We start from the raw sequence: 19759 nt of genomic DNA, 5'->3' as shown, positions 1-19759 counted from the left end.
TCCTAGTGGCCATCCCTGCCATTGGTGCCCAGTACTCCATGTTTCAGGCTGCACCACCAGCCAAGATGATGGAAGATGGCAAAATCCACACTGTTGAGCACATCATCAACCCTATAGCTGTCCAGCAGGACCCAGCTAGTGCAGCAGCTGCCGCCGCAGCTGCAGCCGCAGCTGTAATACCAGCTGTCTCAACACCTCCTCCCTTCCAGGTGAGTTCAGCACAGAAATCTGCTTCCCATACTTCCAGCCTCCCGTACATACTGCTATGCATACCCAGCGTGGGGGGAAAGCATAGTTTCTTGTCCTGCTTCCATTCAGGACATGCTCTTGAGGATGCCACAGTGTCCAAGAGCACTGAAGTTCATCTGACCTGTCTTAGACATCTGCACATTGGACCGTTGCTTTCCCCACTATGGGGGACACAAACTGTGAGAGGGGAGCAGCCTCCCATGACAGCATAACTCTCAATCAACAGGACACATACTGCCTACCCTCCCCATCACCTCCTTCCCTTCTAGGGGGTTTGCCACTCAGGGCACGGAAGTGGGATGTTACAACAAAGTACTTTTTTTGATGTCTGAACCCTTTCCTCCCAGGGTCGCCCCATCACGCCGGTGTACACCATGGCTCCCAATGTGCAGCGGATCCCTGCCGCCGGGATTTACGGGACAAGTTACGTGCCATTTGCAGCTCCCGCTGCGGCCACAGCAACAATAGCCACGCTACAGAAGAACGCTGCCGCCGCCGCCGCCGCCTATGGAGGATATGCTGGATACATCCCCCCGCCATTCCCAGCTGCCACCATCCAGGTGCCCATCCACGACGTCTACCAGACGTACTGAAACTGTCGGCAGAGGAGGGCGGTGGAGAAACACACTGAAGGAACACTTTACTATTTATGAAGAAAGAACTGTCTGCGAAAGAGTAAACATTTGGGCTTGGTAAAACAATGCAGAAAGTGAAGAATGTCATAGAAAAACATGTTTGAAATATTTTCTATGCTTGAAGTTTTCACTAACTTTTTTAGGCTATTTTTAAAAATTTAACATGCCTGTATTCATACATTTCCGAAGGACCTCGGTGCATCCAGCCCACCACTGACGTGCATTTATACGCATTGTAGTGGGGTTGCATAGGGTTTCTTTTTTTTTTTTAGCAGTTATATTTTCAATATATTTGTGGTATGAAGGTTATTTTTTAGTAATTTCTGCACTCCAGAGATGTCTATTTTGTAGTGCCTTTAATAATATATCAGCTATATATTAAAAAGCACACCTGAGCAGCTAGGGAAAGTTTTAACAATATATTTTGAAGAGTATATTCAATATTTAAAGAATACATACCTTAGTTTTTTGTTTTGTTTTGTTTTTTAAGAAGAAAACAACAAGTGTCTTATTTAAAAATTATACTGGAAAGTGCAATTTGAAAAATGTGCAAGACCTCTGCATTTTTATGCTGGCATTAATACAATCTGCTCATTTTCATTTGAAATCACAAGTAACTAATATTGCCTGTTTGGAAGAGAGAGAAAAGAAAAAAAAAGCCTCCTCACACATACCTCTTCACAGTGTGATTTGCAGGTTTGTTTTTAGCTGAAGAAAGGCTCCAAGTTTTCCTTAGCAACTGGATTTTCTATTTATTGAAGCTGCTTGTAGTTGGAGCATGTAAAGAAACGAGTGGCTGATGTTTCACACAAGGTGTCTTGACTTAGATCTTCATCCAGTATAAAGCCAAGGCTTTTTTTCAATGCTCTTCATTTTATTCTTTGAAGTATATGTTGTAGTGACTGAGAACGTATGCTGCTGTTGGCAAAAGTAGCCACACTCTCACCGAGAGGATGTGCAGCATTACTTACCCATTGCTCCATCATGTTCCATGAGAAATTTCAAAGGTACTAGGGGTGGTAGTGATACTGGAATTAGTGAAACAGGGCTAGCCCCCCTCACAGCCTCCCTTCCACTCTTCTCCACGACTGGAGTTGAACATGCACATCAGGGGTGGGAGTGATTAGACCCCATGATTTTAAGACATAGAGCTTGTAAATATCTTTTAATATACATTTTTAAAGTCATTTTATGTTGCAAATTTACCTGGTATGTGGTTTGCCACAAAACAAAAACCTTTTATTGCAATATTATAAAAAGTTTGTTTTATTAAGAAGTAAATATGTTATTGCAGTGTTTTGTGGCCTGTTTAAAGGCTTTTATTTAGTAGTGCAGTGAATGTAAAATAGAGTAAAATGGTAAAAAAAAATATCTTGCCCTTTGTATGAAGTGTATCAGCTCTGCAAACACAAGTCTGGTGACAAAAGGTGAGAAGCAGGGAGTCAGCAAACAATGTTCCTTTACTTTTTGTGGTATAAGTACATGCCAAAGGGGTTTCACATTGGCCATATTTTGACAACTGAACCACTTCCAGACCACATCAAGCTCAGTTAAGCGACATTTTTAATACACGTCTTCTGCTTGCCTCAAAACTGAGCAGTTGTATTGTAGGTGCTCTTGCTCAGACAAGCTGAGCTCCCCTTGACCCTGTCGACCCATTAGCAAAAGCACTGTGAGGTTACCCATTAGGTTGGACTCTGCCCCTCCACACCCTCCCCAGAAAACTTTTATTGTCTGTACCTGCACATCTGAAAGCACACCCAGACCTCAGCCCCAAGGTCCTGCCCTTATGTAGGAAGAGAGAGGAGGAGATCTGGGCAAGCCCCCAGCCAGAGTCCAGCACTGCCTCCTCCAGTCCTCCAGTCTAAGGCCTTACATGGCTCCACACTAAACACCAGCGTGGCTCCTTGGGCATGCACACACACCCCTGGGGGCAGGAAAAGGCAGTCCAGTGGTCTGGGCCTCTGCTGGCCCACTTCCAGCCCCATGCCATGGCTGACCCTCAGAGGAGAGAGGAAGGGTGATGGCTCCTTTCCCACTAAAGCTCTCCCTGCCAACAGGACAAGGAGCCTGCCACTCACAGAGATGGCAGGAAGAGAAAGGAGCCATGAGGGAATACTGTGAGGTGCCCCTGGCCAACAGTGGGTGCTGCCTGTGCCAGGGTAGTAGCAGGCAGTACCCAGGGATGGAGGCAGGACCCAGGCATGCAGGCAGCCAGGTCATGCTGAGCCTGCTGCCCATGCCTGTCTTGACACTTGCTTCTAAACCATTTCATGTACACTACTACTGAGGTAAGTCTAATAACTTGAAATGTGAACATCTTTAGGTTAAGAACAAACTATTCTAGAAAAAAAAAGTATAAATAAAAAAAATAATAAAGCTAGTGTGCCTTATTCTCAAAAGAGCTGATATTTTAGATATTTTATTGTATCTCTTTTCTCTGTATTGTCAGAAGCCTCTGGGTTTATTTAGTTCTTGCTCCATTTATGGTACGTTTCTAGGATGTAGTGAATAAAGCATTCTTTAAAAACAGAGACTGTTACTTCATTGCAACATCCCACTCTGCCAAGGCTGTGCTCCCCTTCAAACTGGGAAGAGGGTATTTGGGGCAGGAGGGGAGCGCAGGGCACTGCAGCCAGCATCTCTGCATGCTCCAACAGAGATGAACTGTCCCCAACTCCTCTGTCCCACCATCTGCAGAGGACAGTGACCTTCCCAGAATGCATATTGGGCATCTCTCCATTCTTCCAGCATCTTCTGAACAACCTAAATCTCTCTTTGCATGCGGTTTAGAGTCAGTGCCTAGATGTGGATGGAACCGGAGCTAACATCCCTATGTGCTTTCCATCCACCCGTGCACAAATTCCTGTATCTCTGTCCTCACTGCCAGGCAGGAGCACTGGGAACAGGTTCATCCTTTTCATTTCAGCATGGTCCATGCTTTAAACACACAGAAAGCTAAGCTGCACCTCATTTGCAGTGCTCTAGACTCCCTGGTGGTTTCCTTGGTGTAAATACACCTGGACAAAATTTTTTTACAAATACCAAGTTTGTGGAGAAGACCAGTCTGAGGGAGTAGTCCTGGCTAACCAGAGAGGCCCCAGTTGCTGGAAGGTATCCAATCTGACAACTACGGAAACTATCAAGAATGACCCACTTGGTGAGGGAAAGGCTGTAAAAGTTGTCTAACTTTATTTTAGTAAAGCCTTTGACATTGTCTCTCACAATATTCTCCTGGAGAAACTGGCTTCCCATGGCATGAAGAAGCACACCATTCACTGGGCAAAAGACTGTCTGAATGGCCAAGCCCAGAGTTACATCCATGGATGGAGTTAGATCCAGTTGACAGCCAGTCGAGAGCCATGTTCTCCAGGGCTCAGTATTGGGGCCAGTCCTGTTAAATGTCTTTGTTGATGACCTGAACAAGGGGATTGAGTGCCCCTCAGTCAGTTCATAGATGACACCAAATTGGGTGGGAGTGTTGATCTGCTGGAGGGCAGGAAGTCTCTGCAGAAAGACATGGACAGGCTGAATCAATGGGCCAAGGCCAATGCTATGGGGTTCAACAAGGCCAAGTCCAGGTCCTGAACTTGGGTCACAACAACCCCATGCAGTGCTAGAGGCTTGGGGTAGAGTGCCTGGAAAGCTGCCTGGTAGAAAAGGACCTGGGAGTGCTGGCTGGGAGCTGCTGAACATGAGCCAGGGTGTGGCCAGGCATCCTGGCCTGTGTCAGCAACAGTGTGGCCAGCATGACCAGGGCAGGGATTGTCCCCCTGTGCCCAGCACCAGTGAGGCCACACCTCGAATCCTGTGTCCAGTTCTGGACCCCTCACCACAGGAAGGACATTGAGGGGCTGGAGCATGTCCAAAGAAGGGCAACAGAGCTGGGGAAGGGTCTGGAGCACAAGGCTTGTGAGGAGCAGCTGAGGAAGCTGGGGGTGCTTAACCCGGAGAAAAGGAGGCTCAAGGGGAACTGATCACTCTCTTCAGCTTCCTGAAAGGAGATTGTAACTGGATGGGGGTTGGTCTCTTCTCTGAAGTAACAAGTGACAGGACAAGAGGAGGTGGCCTGGAGATGTGCCAAGTGAGATTTAGACTGGATATAAGGAAAAATTTCCTCACTGAAAGTGTGGTCAAGAATTGGAAAGGCTGCCCAAGGAAGTGGAAGAATCACCATTCCCTGGTAGTGTTAAAAAAGCATATGGGTGTGGCACCTGGGCACATGGTTTACTAATGAACATGGCAGTGCTAGGTAAACAGGATTTGATGATTTCAAAGGTATTTTCCAATGATTCTATAATTCATTTGGACGAGAAAGAAACTACCAGCAAACCACGGCCCTTTATAAATGTTTAAACATGAGGCATGACCTTCACAAAAAGAGATGTTTTCCAAATGAGATGAACTGTGCCGCACTGAAACGTGTTCTGCTCTTTCCTTTTTCCCTTTATCCAAGCTACCCAAGATTAAAATTATTCTACACAACTTTTTCTAAACATATGCTTTACAAGATAATTTCTTTATTTTTCTAGACTGCTGATTTCTGTCTTCAGTTTTGTAAGATCTTAATTAATGATTAACTCACCGTAAGGCTGAAATATGCAAGTCATTCTCGGGATATTAACATAAACAATGCCAGAGAAATGCAATTGTGCTTTCAAGATGACCTTGCTGCCTTGGGAATGTCAGGAGTTCTGCTGAGGCCTTGGGCACTGTGACAACTCAAAATGCTGCCAAGGTGATCCCATTCCCTTTTTTAATGTCTTTCTTCATGGTCTTGAAGAGCGGATGTGCTCTTCCCTGGCTGGTATCATCTTAGAAACCATGCTAAAAACCAGCTTTAGCTTTCTTTAGGAAACACCATCTAGTAGCACAACTGTGATACAATTATTACATGAACAGATTTAGAAGAAACTCAAGTGCACCACTCTGATATGGCAACATTTCATTTATAAAAACACTGAGAATATAGGCAAAATATATGCATTTTTCATACATACAGAAAGGTAGATGCAGTACTTCATCTCCTTCTTTGTGGCTGGTATTATACCCCTAACACTTCTGATCTGAATGGGTCCTGAGCACCTACAGAAATCTCTGCTCCCTGGATGCCAATCAAAAACTGGCCCATCATGCTGACCTGTAAAATAAATAAACCCAAGACCTACACTGTAACAAGAGAAACTACCTCCGCGGTGCATCTAAAAGCCGGCAAAAGTCAGGTTTTATGCTCCAGTGTGTCAATTAAATGCTGAATCACATTTGACTGCATTTTAGAGCCAAGTCCTGCCTGGCAGCAAGTCAGAACAGTGTGGCAGGGAGAAGCTGCACGCTAGGGAATAAAAGAAGGTAGTTTTGTGGCACCAAGTCCTTCCCTTTTGGCACAAAGACAGGCTGTGCCACACAATTATGATTGTTCAAGTTGCCAAAGAGGAAAGAGACTATGGAAAATTTTAGAAACTTGGTACTGTAGAAGTACTTCCACATGAAATACTTTTGTCAAGCTGATGAATTAGATCAGAATTTTTTCCTTTAGCCAGAAGACAAGAATTGGAGTTCACTTGGTTCCTAATGAAAGAAGATAGAAGTTCTGTCTCACAGTTCTCACTCAGGCAAAACTGCAAACCCTGGATGTGGGAGGTGACCAGTCAAGGACTGTCTGCACCACAAAACTTCACAGGGAAAAATGTTCAGGTGTGTTCAGCTTTGTCCCACATGTACCAAATGCCTGTGTCTTCCCATCATAGTGTCATTGTCTCTTTGTCCAAACAGGCTGTGTCAGTTGTCAGATGACTCCATCTAACAGACTGTGGAAGTTAAAACTCTGCCCCACAGTGGGCCCTGAGGCTTCACCTCCTCTGACCAGGGCTCCCCACAGCCAGCTTTCCCCAGGGCATTTGTAGACACATGATCACAAACCCAGGTTGTGGGCTGGTGCCCACCCTGACTGTTCCTGCACTTCTGCATGCAACTGGTTTGTGGGGTGGTGGCTACCCTGGAGGAAGCTGGGTCACTTTTCATGTTTTGGCTGACACCATCACACTTTGAAGAGAACTATGAAGAAAAATATGCTTTTGTTCTTTTTTGTTTTCCTACCTGATTCCAAACATACTATAATTTTTGCCAGCCATGTTGCACTTTGAGCCCATCCTTGCATGTTTTTGCAATGTCACAGAAGCTCGTCATTAGCCCAGCCACTGCCTGCAGTCTGTGCACTGGTAGGAAGCAGGAAGCCACAGGTAAGCCTGAAGATTTTCATGAAGCATAAAATAAACCCCTGCAAACAACCTACACAACCCACAGAAGTGAACTCAAGCTAACCAGCAGAGAGAAAAATGCACTTAAGTCAGTCAGAGGCATAGCAGCCTATCCTTAGAGCAGGTCCTTTGTTCCAAAACTTTGAAGCAATAACTACAATAAGCAATTCTCACTCCTGTAACAAATCCATAAGTTAAGAACCAAGATGTCTTACAGTCACTCCAAGGGGCATGCAATGGCAAGAGATTACTTATTAAACTTGTTATGCATGCACTGGCCATACACAGGACATCCCTAATTTCTCAAGTCTTAGACTTTTTAGATGCTGTCCTTTGCAGGAGGCTTTCCAGCCACATAGATAAGCTAAGTATTCCCTTAAAGCTTGACTTCACTCCAGAAGATGGATCCTTTGGCTCACCAGCCTTTGTGCAGGACAGAGGGACACAATCCTAGTCAGCATCTGCAATGCTGGCATCCGAGCTGCAATGGGGCAGCTAAGGAGTGCTTGGCAGAGCACTGAAGCACTGAAGCTACTTCCACCACAGTGAACATAAGCTGCTGCTCATGGGAAAAGAATTCATGGAAGTCTGCTATAATTTATAGCTGGGAAGAAAATTCAAGTCTTGTATGGCACTGTACTGTCTCTGAATTCCAAACTCCATCACTCTTAGGAGCCAAATTCCCAAATGCTGATTCAAACCACCAATCTCAGTGTCCTGCCAGGCAGATGTTCACCATGTTCAGCCACCTCACCTCTGTCTGAACCCTCTGCCTGGGTGTGGACACCCCAAAAACACAGGGGCCTGCATTGCCCTTTTCACAAAAGGCTACATGGTGCACGAGGGTCTCACTTTGCATTTCTGGACCCACTCCTTGCAGCTCATGTGGGGTTTTGAGACACTCTCAGATCAAGTGACTTTGTTACACACTTTGGCTTTTGTACAAGTTTTTTTCAGGCTGTTCCTTTTGGATTTGGGACTAGGAGAGCACTGAGGTCTAAAAGGGTTAGATTTAAGCATAATAAATGGTACTTTAAATTAGCACTAAACAAAAAAATCTGCCTGCTGAGAAAATTAACTTCCTTGTCTTTCTGTGACATCTTTGTGAGCAATAGGAGAGGAGAGAGAACACGGAAGTGTACAACACTTGGCACTGGCTACACCTCAAACTAGTATTTCAACATTTTACAATCAGCTTTGGCCATGTGACCTATGTGGAAAGATAAACTGAGATATTTAATCCTATTTTTCTTGTCTTTTTTTTTTTTTTTTTCAACATAAGGAAGTGAATTTCATGTGGTTATGATCATTAAATTACAGTAAATGATTTGCCCACAAGAGAGAAAAAACATGACAGAGTTTTTTAACATAGGTAAGGCTGGAACTGGGCAGCTGTTTGTGACCAAATATTCTTTCCTAAAATTCTCAGTGAGCTTCACTATTTCTCCCTGGCTGTAGCATTTAGGGACATGTCAGCTGACCACAGGTGAGGATTGCCCACCATCTGCTTTTGCAACCAAAGTATGAATAACAACTTCCCAAAAGCCAATTGCGTTTTGAGATAAAGCAGCAGCAATTACTATAATTTCTGCTTCATTTACAGAATATCATAAACTGTTGAAGTGACAGCTGAGTGTTTGGTGAGCTGCACACTCTGTTATACTGTGATAGGGAAAGCCAGTTCAGATCAACCAGAGGCACAGGTCTACCACCACCCTGGATCAGGAGCATGCTCCAAGAATGTGTGGAGATGTCAGGGTACACTCAGCAACTCACTCCTGATGGAGCATCCCCAGGGACCACCATGCAGCACTGAAGTGACAAGGGCAGTCTTGGACCCTGAGACACAGTAGGTGAGATTATGAGTAGGGGACCATTCTTGGCAAGGCAATGTTTAGTCAGCATTGTCAGCTGAGATGAGGACACAGACTGGGAAAATCTAAACGGGGGCAGAAGATGTTCAAGAAACTCTGCAGACTGTGCCCATGACTTGCTCTGGCACAGTCAGGAGGGTACACTATGGTTTTCCTGTTAGCACAGAGAACTGACTCAAATGACTGAGGGGTGCAGTTGTTAGAGTGCCAGGCAACTGGAGATTGTCTTCTTCAGCATCAAGGGTTGTGTGCCTGCTGATTTCTGAGAACTGTGGCTTTTTGCTTTTGTTTTTGTTGTTTGTTTGTTTGGCTTCACTCCCACATGCTAACACATACCAATATCCTCCTTAGGGCAACATTAGTCTCATTATATTATTTAAACAGCTTTTTGTTGCAGTCCACTCAGTCCATGGAAATGTTGGCCTAAGCGTGAATGCAGGTAGAAATGAAAACTCCCTCTGTAAAGGCACTGCTGCAATCTCCTGGAGCCTTCCTGGACATCTGTACAGGCTAAGCAGGGCTTTTCATCTCAGGTGTTACAAGAGAATGACATCCAGGTTTCTAGACTGGACCTGGCTCAGCTTTGACCAGCCCAGAGCAGTGGCAGGTGAGCCACACACCCCAGGTACCTGTAACCAGCCCCAGCCTGGCTCCGCCAGCCCCCACCGGCCGGGACGGGCCAGAAGGGAGGAGCGAGGGCTCGTGTTTAACCAGGCTCAGCTCCCTGATGCGTCTGCCACGTCCCCACAGGAACCATCGCACCGGCACAGGCAGGAGGCAGAGGGGTGAGCTGTGCAGCCCAAGGCAGTTCTGCAGGATCAGCCCAGCATCTGCTCCCGTCTCAGCCTGCCTGCATCTACAGGGCAATCAATGGTGAGGGCACAGCAGCAGAAGCACACCTAGCAATGCCCTGGCAGGTAGGCATAGCACGGCAGAGCAATGTGAAAGCCCCACCTTTGGCACAGAAAACATCTTGTACGTGAAATTGAGCAACACCACAGTGCACTGTGACTCTGCCTGTCAGGCTGTTTCTGATGCTCAGCCCCAATATTTTCTGCTGTGAGCCTTTTTTATTAACTGGCAGCTCTCCTGCTCTCATTTATTCTTGTGAGTAGGTTTATTACTAAAATAATTCTTGGGCCCAACACAGCTCCCCATTCCCTGACAACTTACTCCACCAGGCTCCTCTCATCTCTTCTGACTCTCTCGCTGCTTGCACAATGGCATCACGCATCTCCTCAGGGCTTAGGAGGGGCCAGCAGCAAGAGCCGTCAGTGAGAGGGGCACCGAGCACCAACAGCATCTCCACAGGTGAGCTCAGCCCCGGCGGCTGCTCCCCGCAGCCCACTCCTGCCGGGGCTCAGCATCCTAACCAGCCCACTCCTGCCAGGCCTCAGCATCCTAACCAGCCCACTCCTGCCAGGCCTCAGCATCCTAACCAGCCCACTCCTGCCGGGCCTCAGCATCCTAACCAGCCCACTCCTGCCGGGCCTCAGCATCCTAACGATGGCCCTGCTCACACACACACCACTAACACCACTCGCCTTCAGGAGCTTCACCTCCAGTTCACTTCAGAAATGGATTTTCATGTCTGCAAACAGGGAAAGCTGTGAGGAGACCTGGCCTGGCTATTGTGATCCACAGAGGCTACACTGCCTGGAATAGGGAACAGACAAAAATATTAATGAAAAACAAAGGACGAATGGGGTTCCTTGGCACCCACTCCTCTGTGGGTCTGATTTGCTGGTATACCAGACTGCACCTGCGCAGAGGTATATTCTTCTCATCTTACCACAACCATGGAAAATTCCTACCAAGACGCATTTCAGGATTTGACTTTGACAGAACTTAGGGACACCCTGGAACAGACTGTATAAGATAAGGAATCACATGCCACTGTCTTCTATACACACAACTCAATGTCTTTGTGTATTTCATGTCAAGTCTTTAAGAAGAGATTACTAAGACATCCTAGCACCACATGTTATGCTGAAGAAAAAAAGAGAATATGCCTGCTAAAAAGATGTTTCAGAACAGCTTTCTGATACTTCAGTTATAAACTTAGAGGCATTATTATAAATTAAGCTTGACAGGCTTTCTAAGAGTCTCTCCATGTTATCCCATTGTTGATTCCAGTCTTACCAGTAGAGTCATTTTTCTTTTCTTTTCCTCTTTTTTTTCTTTTTTAATAGTTGTTTCCTGGCTATTTATTAATTGACCAATCAATAAGCTCCAAAATAAGTAGAAGGGATGGAAATACAGTCACCATCTGACAAAATTCTATCTATATGCTCTTCCAGATTGCTTTTCCTTGCAGTCTGGCATTACAACCCCAGTGTAATGAGCAGGACAATGCCACAGGGTTGGATGGGGCTTAGAGGTCTCAGGTCTTGTTCCCTGTAAGTTTTCCTCTTTTGTTGAGTTCGATGGGAAAGCAGCACAAAAGGGCCAGCACATGAGTTCGCATGGAAACACACACCTCCCAAAACAAAAGATGAAAGCTACTCTTCTAATGAAATCAGAAGGGGGAAGAAAAAAAGTGAAGGCAGAGTGGAAAAACCTGCAAGAGGTCAACAAGGAAAACAAAGGGCAGCTTTATGCAAGCAGCTATTTCACTACAGATATGGCAGGGCAGGCTAAGGAGCTACTACCCTGTGTTTTTAATATAGAGATTCAATGTAATTAGGGCTTTGCTTGTTCCAAGAAGATAATGACAACCCAAAAGATAAGATTTAATAGTGGATGAAGCTTAAGAGGGTGGAGAAGAGAGAAAATAGACAAGGAATAAGGGTCTTCTTCTCAAAAAGCAGAGGAATGCTAAGGAAAATGGAGGTGATTCTCTACATTTTACTTTTCCACTTTGATCAGAAGGAACAAAAGCTTTTGATGACTGTTACAGGATCTATTGATCAAAGATAAAAAACAGGTCCAAATGAGCTAATATCTCTGATTGAAAGGTAAATATAGCAGAACACAATTTTCTAGTAAGAAAGCAACTTTTGGACATCTAGCAGATGGCATAAGAGGCTCAAACTGATGAAAGCTAGAAATAGATACATTTAAGTTGACATAAAAGGCTCAATAACAAGGATGAGCTGATACAAGAACTATGATACAAATGATAAAGCTGGGCAAATCATTGTAAAATTTCTGCCAAAAAGCTGTTCAGAGGCATCCACTTGAGCTGCATCCCAAGCAGGAGAGACACATTGCGTGAGCATTGCTGCATTGGGCAGCCATAGCGTCAACCCCCGTACTGCAGCCCTGACCCATCACTTCTGCTCCCATGGGTTTAAGCTGCCAACACCTCCCCACTTGCTAAAGAGTTACCCTGGCAGCTTGCTAGATGACAGCTTGCTAGCAGGCTGTTGCCAAAGCGACTGCTCGTGTGAAATTTTGATTTTTGGTTGGACATTCCCACTATAAGGAGCCTCATGCAATGGCTGTTGTGGTCCAGCGCACTGTGGGGGCTCTCTGCCAGAACAGAGACAACTGTGACTACTGTAAACTCTTATTTCTACATTTGCTCAGCCCAAACTGAGAAGCAGTTTAAATTTACTCAACTTGTTTGCTACTAAAAGGAATACTAAGAGAGAAGATGGTATTTCAGGGTAGCCCAATATGAATGGTGGAGAAGAAGCAGAGTGATGGATTTGCTTCCACACCTTTTGCAACCTAGGAGGAAATACATAAACTTCCCAGGAAGATCTTTCCATCTCTTGCAGCTGCACAGTTAGAATTTACGAGTATCTGTGCTGAGTCTGATGCAGGATCCATTTAGCCCAAGATTTAGTGTCCACCACTGTCAGAAGTCAATAACCAGGGAAGAGAAAGAACTGGATGAGTTTCTCTACTGTTCCCCAGCATCCCTTCAGCCTCCAGGCAGTTCCAGCTTGGGGGATTTCTGCAGACAAACATGTTTTCTGTTTATTTAGTAACTGTTAACACACAAAGACTCTCCCTCTCAGATAAAACAGATGGAAGCTCAACCAAGATATTGTTCCTTTTTATTTTGCATAGGTACTTTGTACACTCCCTATACCTTCCTGTCATTACTTCCATTTAAACTATGCATGACTTTTCTGGGCCTGAAATACAGGAGAACAATGTCTTATTGTGGGGAAGGTGGGAAGGAACATTCACCTTTGGAGACTGTAATAGTTATTCTGACACCTTTAAACATCTAGCAGCATTTCCTCTGCAGTTCTGAAGACTTAGCCCTCATTCTGTCTTGGTTTTTGAGACACTAAACTCAGAGCAATGTGCCCTTGAAAATCTCGTCTTGAGCATTTCTGAAAATGTTGGTATTTGCTATCATTGATTTTAAGGAAAGAGTTATGGACGAAAGAGCTACTTTCCACAAGGCAATTCAAGATAAGCACATTGAGAAATAGCAGACACACACTGTCCACAGGAACAAATAAAGCTTACAACAGCCCCAATGTTGCAGAAAGCAATTTGTGTTGGCAGGTATGTCGCAACTTCAGTGCCAGGGGCTGCCATAGGTGTTCAGGCTATTCGGATCATGCCCAAACACTGTACTGGTTGGGAATATAGCCTGACATCTGGCAGAAATGCAGCAGATGTAATGGGCATAGTACTGCTAGTGTATTGAGTATGTCCTGTGCACAAGGGGCAACAAAGTCTGGCTCCAGCTGGGAATCTCATGGATCCAAGATCAAGTACAAGGACATGCTGCAAATGATTTCCAAGATGGGAAGTGATAGAACAGAGGAGCTATGAAGTTGGGCTTTGGAAAAATGAAGTGCAGTGATTAAGTAAAAAAAGAGGAGACATGAGGACTGGATGTTCTGGAAAGAGAAGGCAAATGCATCTTAAGAATCATTTTGAATGTTGCCTTTAGATCTTGCTCGGAGGGCCTTTTTTTCTAAAGCTGCCCTTACTTTCACTATAGTGAAGTGCCAGAAAAGCTGCTTCAAAAGTACATTTAATTATTGCATTCATAAATTCTGTGCTAAAACACAATCCAGCAAAGTCACTGGAAACAGCTGAAATCAGTTTTTCCCCAGTACAACAGGACACAGATATTATACTGTACATTTCTTCTCCAAATGCTCTGCAAAACCTCCAAAGGCTTGAACTTGCATGGAGAAGAGCAGCTAGGGGTGGTCAGGCAGCTGCAGCACCCTGGCCCAGCCCCTCTGCCTGAGCTGGGGTTCAGCACTGGGAATCAGATGAGCTAGAAAGCTGGAGAGGGACTTTTCACAAGGGCATGTAGAGACAGGAAAAGGGGGAATGGCTTTGAACCAAGAAAGGGTAAATTTAAATTAGGTATATTAAGAAGAAATTCTTCACTATGAAGGTGGTGAGGCAGAGAAACAAGTTGCCCAGAGAAATTGCAACTGACCCATCCCTGGAAATGTTCAAGGCCAGGTTGGATGGGAACTTGAGCAACTTGGTCTAGTGGAAGGTACCTCTACCCGTGGCAGGGGCTTGGAAGTAGATGATCCTTTCCAACCCAAACCATTCTATAATTCTATAAATTAAATTATTATATCTTGCTTTGTGATTTATATAGCCATATGTATACTTCATTTCCTATTTTTAAACTTATAATCTACATTTTACAGATACCATAGTGGTTTTGCTGCAACTGCCTTGGAGTTGATCTTGGTAGGAAAGGCAAGGCTGCAATGCTAGTCCATAGGGACCCCAGACCTCAACAAGGAGATGTTTGAGGCATCCCTGGGTTGATTAACTCTGCAGGTAGTGTCCTTCTCTGCTGCAGTGGCTCTGGGGAGCTTTCTAAGCTCCAGTAAGAGTCAGCACATCACCACAGTCAGCTATACTCCAACACCAGAAGAGCTGCAATGCCATCTTTGCAACACTGTACTCAGCGATAAAACACAGTAAGGACCCCTTGGCAAAGAAAAGCAGGAGAGGACGACACACAGAAGGGACAGAGGCATTTGCTTTTACACATCCTCCCCAACAGCTCACATAAAGGGTTATTCTGCATGATCTGGTATTAACCCAGCTGTCCCCACCCTGCTGGACTCTGGCAGTGTAACTATCAGGAACAGCAACTGAGATGGCCCTGTGCATTTCAGTGCAAGAGAGCAAAGGCTAACCAGGAGTGCTGGATGTAAGGAACAGTGAGACCAGCTTTCTGTGACAACACCCTGATACTAGCTTGCTCCTGATTCCCTCAAAGAGGAATAGGTTAGTTTAGTGCATTTATTTGCACTCAGCTATAGTTTTGGAAAGTGAATCATATGCTCAGAAGCACATAGTTTCATGAGTGAGTTTTCTGCAGGGGCTAGAATGAACCTTGAGTGCCGATTTATTCTCAGCTTTGTTCCAGTTTCATCAGCCTGGAGGTGCTCCTAGCAATGGCAGAAAGTTTAGAGGGAAAGCAAAAGCAGCAGCATGCCTTCCAGTCTTCTGAAGCAGAGGAAGGCATCTATGGAACACACAGTTCAGGATCAGGTTTATGTTTGACAAACATAAACACTTTCTACCATGTGATTGTGCTCCAGTAAAATTAGAGGTTCTTAACCCAGCTCTGAGATACGATGCAAAAAATTGGATGGAAGTGAACTACAAAGGCAAAAGAGCTTTTCTTTATGATAAAACCTCAGAAGAGCAATTAATTTAATCAGCAGACTTCAACACCACCTTTCATAACCTGAGATGTGCCAAGAGGTTAAGGCTATGGGGGACAAGTTATCTTTGTGACCTTTACCACCAGGAAAATTTACAAATGGCAATTAGTAGATCCAGAGGCAAAAAAATTAACCCAGACAGAGAGCATGTAATAAACCTCTGGCGTTTAACTCAGCAAGGTTGAAAGCAAAAAAAGCCAAGACAGAAGCTAGGCTGTGCAACATCCAGCAACAGCAGCAAAAGGAATTAACATTGATCTCAGAAAAGGTATGCAAATCATCAGTTGTTATATACTGAGGTCATAAAAGTAAACCCACTTATTTCACATGGGATCCAGAGTTGTTGGACAGTATTTAAGAACAAAAGCAAACTACAAGTGATTGTATAGATCTTTGATAAGATACTTTTTCTCTTAGTTTTGCCATGAACCTTGGAACTTCTAGCTCCCTACCAGAGTAAAACTCTTTTCTTTCAATAGCATGTAATTAGGTGAACTACCTGGTATAGATAAAGCTTACTTACAGTGAGACAGCATGATCCTTAGGACCAATAAAAAGAGGGGAGGCTCACGTACCAGGTAAAAACTTGGAAAACTTGGAAAATTTTAACAAAGCTGTGTTTTGTTCAGCACACGCTCCCCACCACAGCTCTTCCTGGACTAAATGAAGTCTCTATTCCCTTTCCCTACAGCTTAAATCCATTTTAAGAGAAATCTTTATCTCTGTAATAGAAATTGCCTGTGTTTGTTCATTCAGCAGTAATGCATGGGTGCACCTGAAGGGTGAACACTGAGAACTGCAGAGCTGTAGGAAATCCTGCCACGCTCGTGGCATAATTCCAAAGTGGTGGTCCTGCTACCAGGGCATGAAGCACCTCAGCAAGACTCAAAGCTTAATCAAAGCAGATATTCTAGAACGATGCTCTACTTCTACAAATGCCATCTCTAAATTTGTCAAGGGATGCTTAATTTTTAAAGGGAAAAAACTACAGTCATTAAGTAAAAAGAATTGGGAATCACTACCAATACACAGTGTCCTAGCTAAGCACCCCCACTAAACACAGTGAAGCAGGCAATGAAAAAAAACTAGTATCATTCTGTTCTGTCTTGTATTCACCCCCATCTAGAGCAATTTATTCATACATCCTGCTAAAGAAAAAAACATAGTTTGCTGGCTGATATACAAGCCACAAGAGCAGGCCTCAGTCACAGCAGGACAAGCAGCAGCAGGACCATGGCCCAGAGCTATAGTAATACTTTGCTGCCTCATCTTTAAATAAGCATCACATTAATACTAGATGCCACACCACTGCAGATCTGCCCATTGGTTCTCTCCAGTCTGTGATAATGCCCCATCATCTAGGTGCAAAACCTGCAGTTTTAGGTCCCAGTGCATCCCCACAAGGTTTCCCTTTTTTGAGTTCACAGCTTGTAACTTTTCTGATGTCTGGTATTGACAGGAATTTCTGAAATAAGTAATTGTGCCATGTTCCTTCTCCACAGGCAGGGCTTTGTGTATTTAATGGATTTAAGGCAATATGGGTACAGGTCTGATTAACATTTACCTTCTTGTTCCAGCTATTTTTTCTGTTTGTGGGGGTTTTAAAGAACATACAAGTTACAAAAGAGAAATGTAACAGTCACAGTGGCAGCACAGTGGAAGTGAACAGCGACTGAAGTTTTGCTGCTGCACAAGATGAAGTCCTTCCCCCCAAGCTGGTCATACCACTATTCAAGCAAATACAGCTAGACTGATGACAGTCTGGCAGTGCCTGCAGCCATTCTGCCTGCTCAGCAGCACTGCCTCCTCCCCTCTGCCATGTGCACAGGGAGCTTCAGGTCTGTGTCCCTCTGGGATGGAGAAGGAAGGGGAAGGAGTCACCTGCCTGGCTGGTTCGAGAGGATCACTTACAAAGCACATCAGCAGGCACAATGGAAACAGTGCCATGGGGGAAGGTTGGAGCGTAAGCCAGGCCCAGGCAGAAGTTAAAGTACTCTGGGTCTCTTGAACTGAACCAAATTACCTCCAACAGATGTCTTTTTACATCTATTACCTCACAGGAACAATTGCAAGAGTCTCTACACTCCATGAGTCCTCCAGAGGATGGCAATATGATGCAACAATGGAAGTTTAAGTTGGTATGGTCGGTTAATCCTCCCTGGACAGCAGGTGCCCACTAAGTCACTCTTATCATTCTCCTCCTCAGCAGAACAGGGAGGGAGAAAATAAGATGGAAAAAACCCTCATGGATCAGGATAAAGGCAATTTAATAAAGCAAAAGCAAAGGCTGTGCATGGAAGCAAAGGGAACAAAAAACAAAATTATTCTCTACTTCCCATCAGGAGATGATGTCCAGCTTCTTCCTGGGAAGTAGGGCTTCAGGATGCAATGCAGTTGCTATGGAAGAAAAATTCCCCACTCCATCCCTTTCTCCTTTTTCAGAGCTTTTATAGATGAGCTGATGTTATGGAATACCCTTTGATCAGTAGGTCAGCTGTCCTGGCTGTGTCCTTTTCCAAAATCATGCCCAGCTCCAGCCTCCTTGGCAAGGGGAATGTTGGAGAGACAGACGATGCAGTGAAGTGCTGCTCAGCAGCAGCCAAAGCTCTGGGGTGTTAGCCACACTTTTCTAGCTACCAACGCAAACCACAGCTTTGTGAGGGCCCTTATGAAGAAAATTATCCCCACAACCTGGTCAGGGGCTCAGGTTCCTCCTGTCATAGCTCCCAATGACTCCAATAGGCATTTTCTCTTAGTTCCAGTAATATCCTGACCAAGTGTGGAGACCAACCTCCACTGGCCATGAAACCTTCAACCTGCAGTACTTCAAGGTCTAACAGCCTACTTCAAATCGGATCTATTCCCGAGACTGTTAGCCCCTGAATCACACTATGAATTAAAGCACAGCTTCTGAGGAAGTAACGAAGCAGCCTTGCAGAACAGCAATCTTTGCATTTACCCATAGGATAGAATTGTTCATTTGCTTAGTCCGTAATAAAGGATTAACAGGAACAGCTGTGCTAACGAGTCTACATCACTTGATGTGTTGTGTGGAGAAAACAGCAGATTTAGGCTTAAGAGCAGCTTTTTTTCTTTAAAAAATTGCCTACAAGCATGGCCTTGAAGCACCTCAGCAACTAGAACAGCACTTGTGTGACCTCTAGAGGTCTCGGGATTTAGGTGAGGAACTAACTCCTCAGAAGGAAGTTTTGCAAGGCGCTTTTACAGCAGAGACACATGGGCCCTGGACTTATTCTTTCCAACACCCTTCACCTCTCTACCATTCCCCTAAGGGCAGGACCCCCTCGTCCTCAGGAATCTAGGGTCCCAGTATAGTGCTCCTAGAGGCAGAAAACTTGATGGCTTGAAGCACTGCTGAGAATTCATGCAGCTCAAGGGTGCAGTCCCAAATAACACACTTATCCAGTCCACTTTGAACCATGGTGTTGAGAATGCTTTTCTTTGCAGTTCAAACAACCTCTGCAGGGTAGTGAACATGGCATTCCAAAGCAGAACTGAAGCACTGTACTTGAAGGTGACTAAGGTTTGCCCATACCTGGCTAGCATATCCTTGAGGTCATTTGTACTCCTGTATTGTTTCAGAGCAAGAGAGTAAGAAGCCAGTTCACTCTTGGGTTTGGGGTGTTAGTGTTAAGCCTTTTTCATAAAGTTTTCCATAAACTCTCATCCTTTAATTATGAGGAAAGAGATTATCTTGTGACCACCATTCTGTTTTCAGCTATGTTAAAAACACTAGATAAAAGCAACAGAAGTTTCATTCACCACAGTTATCTTGCTGGCATTCACCTAGAATATTAAAATGCTAATCAAAAGTAGGCACAACGTGCAGGACAGGAAAATACACCTACAACAGCTATGAACCATATCAGGCCTCCTGTGAGGGAAGCTACCAACTTTCTGTTGTCTGTTTCCATATAAGTGACAATCTTCATACTGAAGGCCACCAAACACTTTTGGGAACTGAGCTGAGAGATGAAATGGAACTGCTCTACCAGTAGGTGATGACAGTGGGTCCTCAGGGTCCCACCAGTCCATCAAGCTAGTGAAGGCTTGGACACATCATCACAATTTGGGGTGAGCTGGCACCCTTGTCCCTG

General features: G+C 44.7%; 1 protein-coding gene across 6 annotated transcripts in view; it reads left to right on the top strand.

Annotated features, from left to right (window-relative positions):
- RBM47 (RNA binding motif protein 47) overlaps nucleotides 1-3416 on the top strand; it is a 77666-nt gene extending 74250 nt beyond the window's left edge. For all 6 annotated transcript variants that reach the window (XM_083860852.1, XM_083860849.1, XM_083860851.1 and 3 more), the window contains exons 4-5: nucleotides 7-209; nucleotides 597-3416. In XM_083860852.1, coding sequence (XP_083716978.1) covers nucleotides 7-209; nucleotides 597-842 — 449 coding nt within the window. In that variant the 3' untranslated portion in view covers nucleotides 843-3416. The remainder of the gene's footprint in view (nucleotides 1-6; nucleotides 210-596) is intronic.
- Nucleotides 3417-19759: the final 16343 nt, after the last annotated feature.

Source organism: Zosterops lateralis (genome assembly GCF_965231275.1).
Source record: "Zosterops lateralis genome assembly, chromosome: 5".
Classification (NCBI taxonomy): Eukaryota; Metazoa; Chordata; class Aves; order Passeriformes; family Zosteropidae; genus Zosterops; species Zosterops lateralis.
This window is presented reverse-complemented; position numbering and strand designations above follow the sequence as displayed.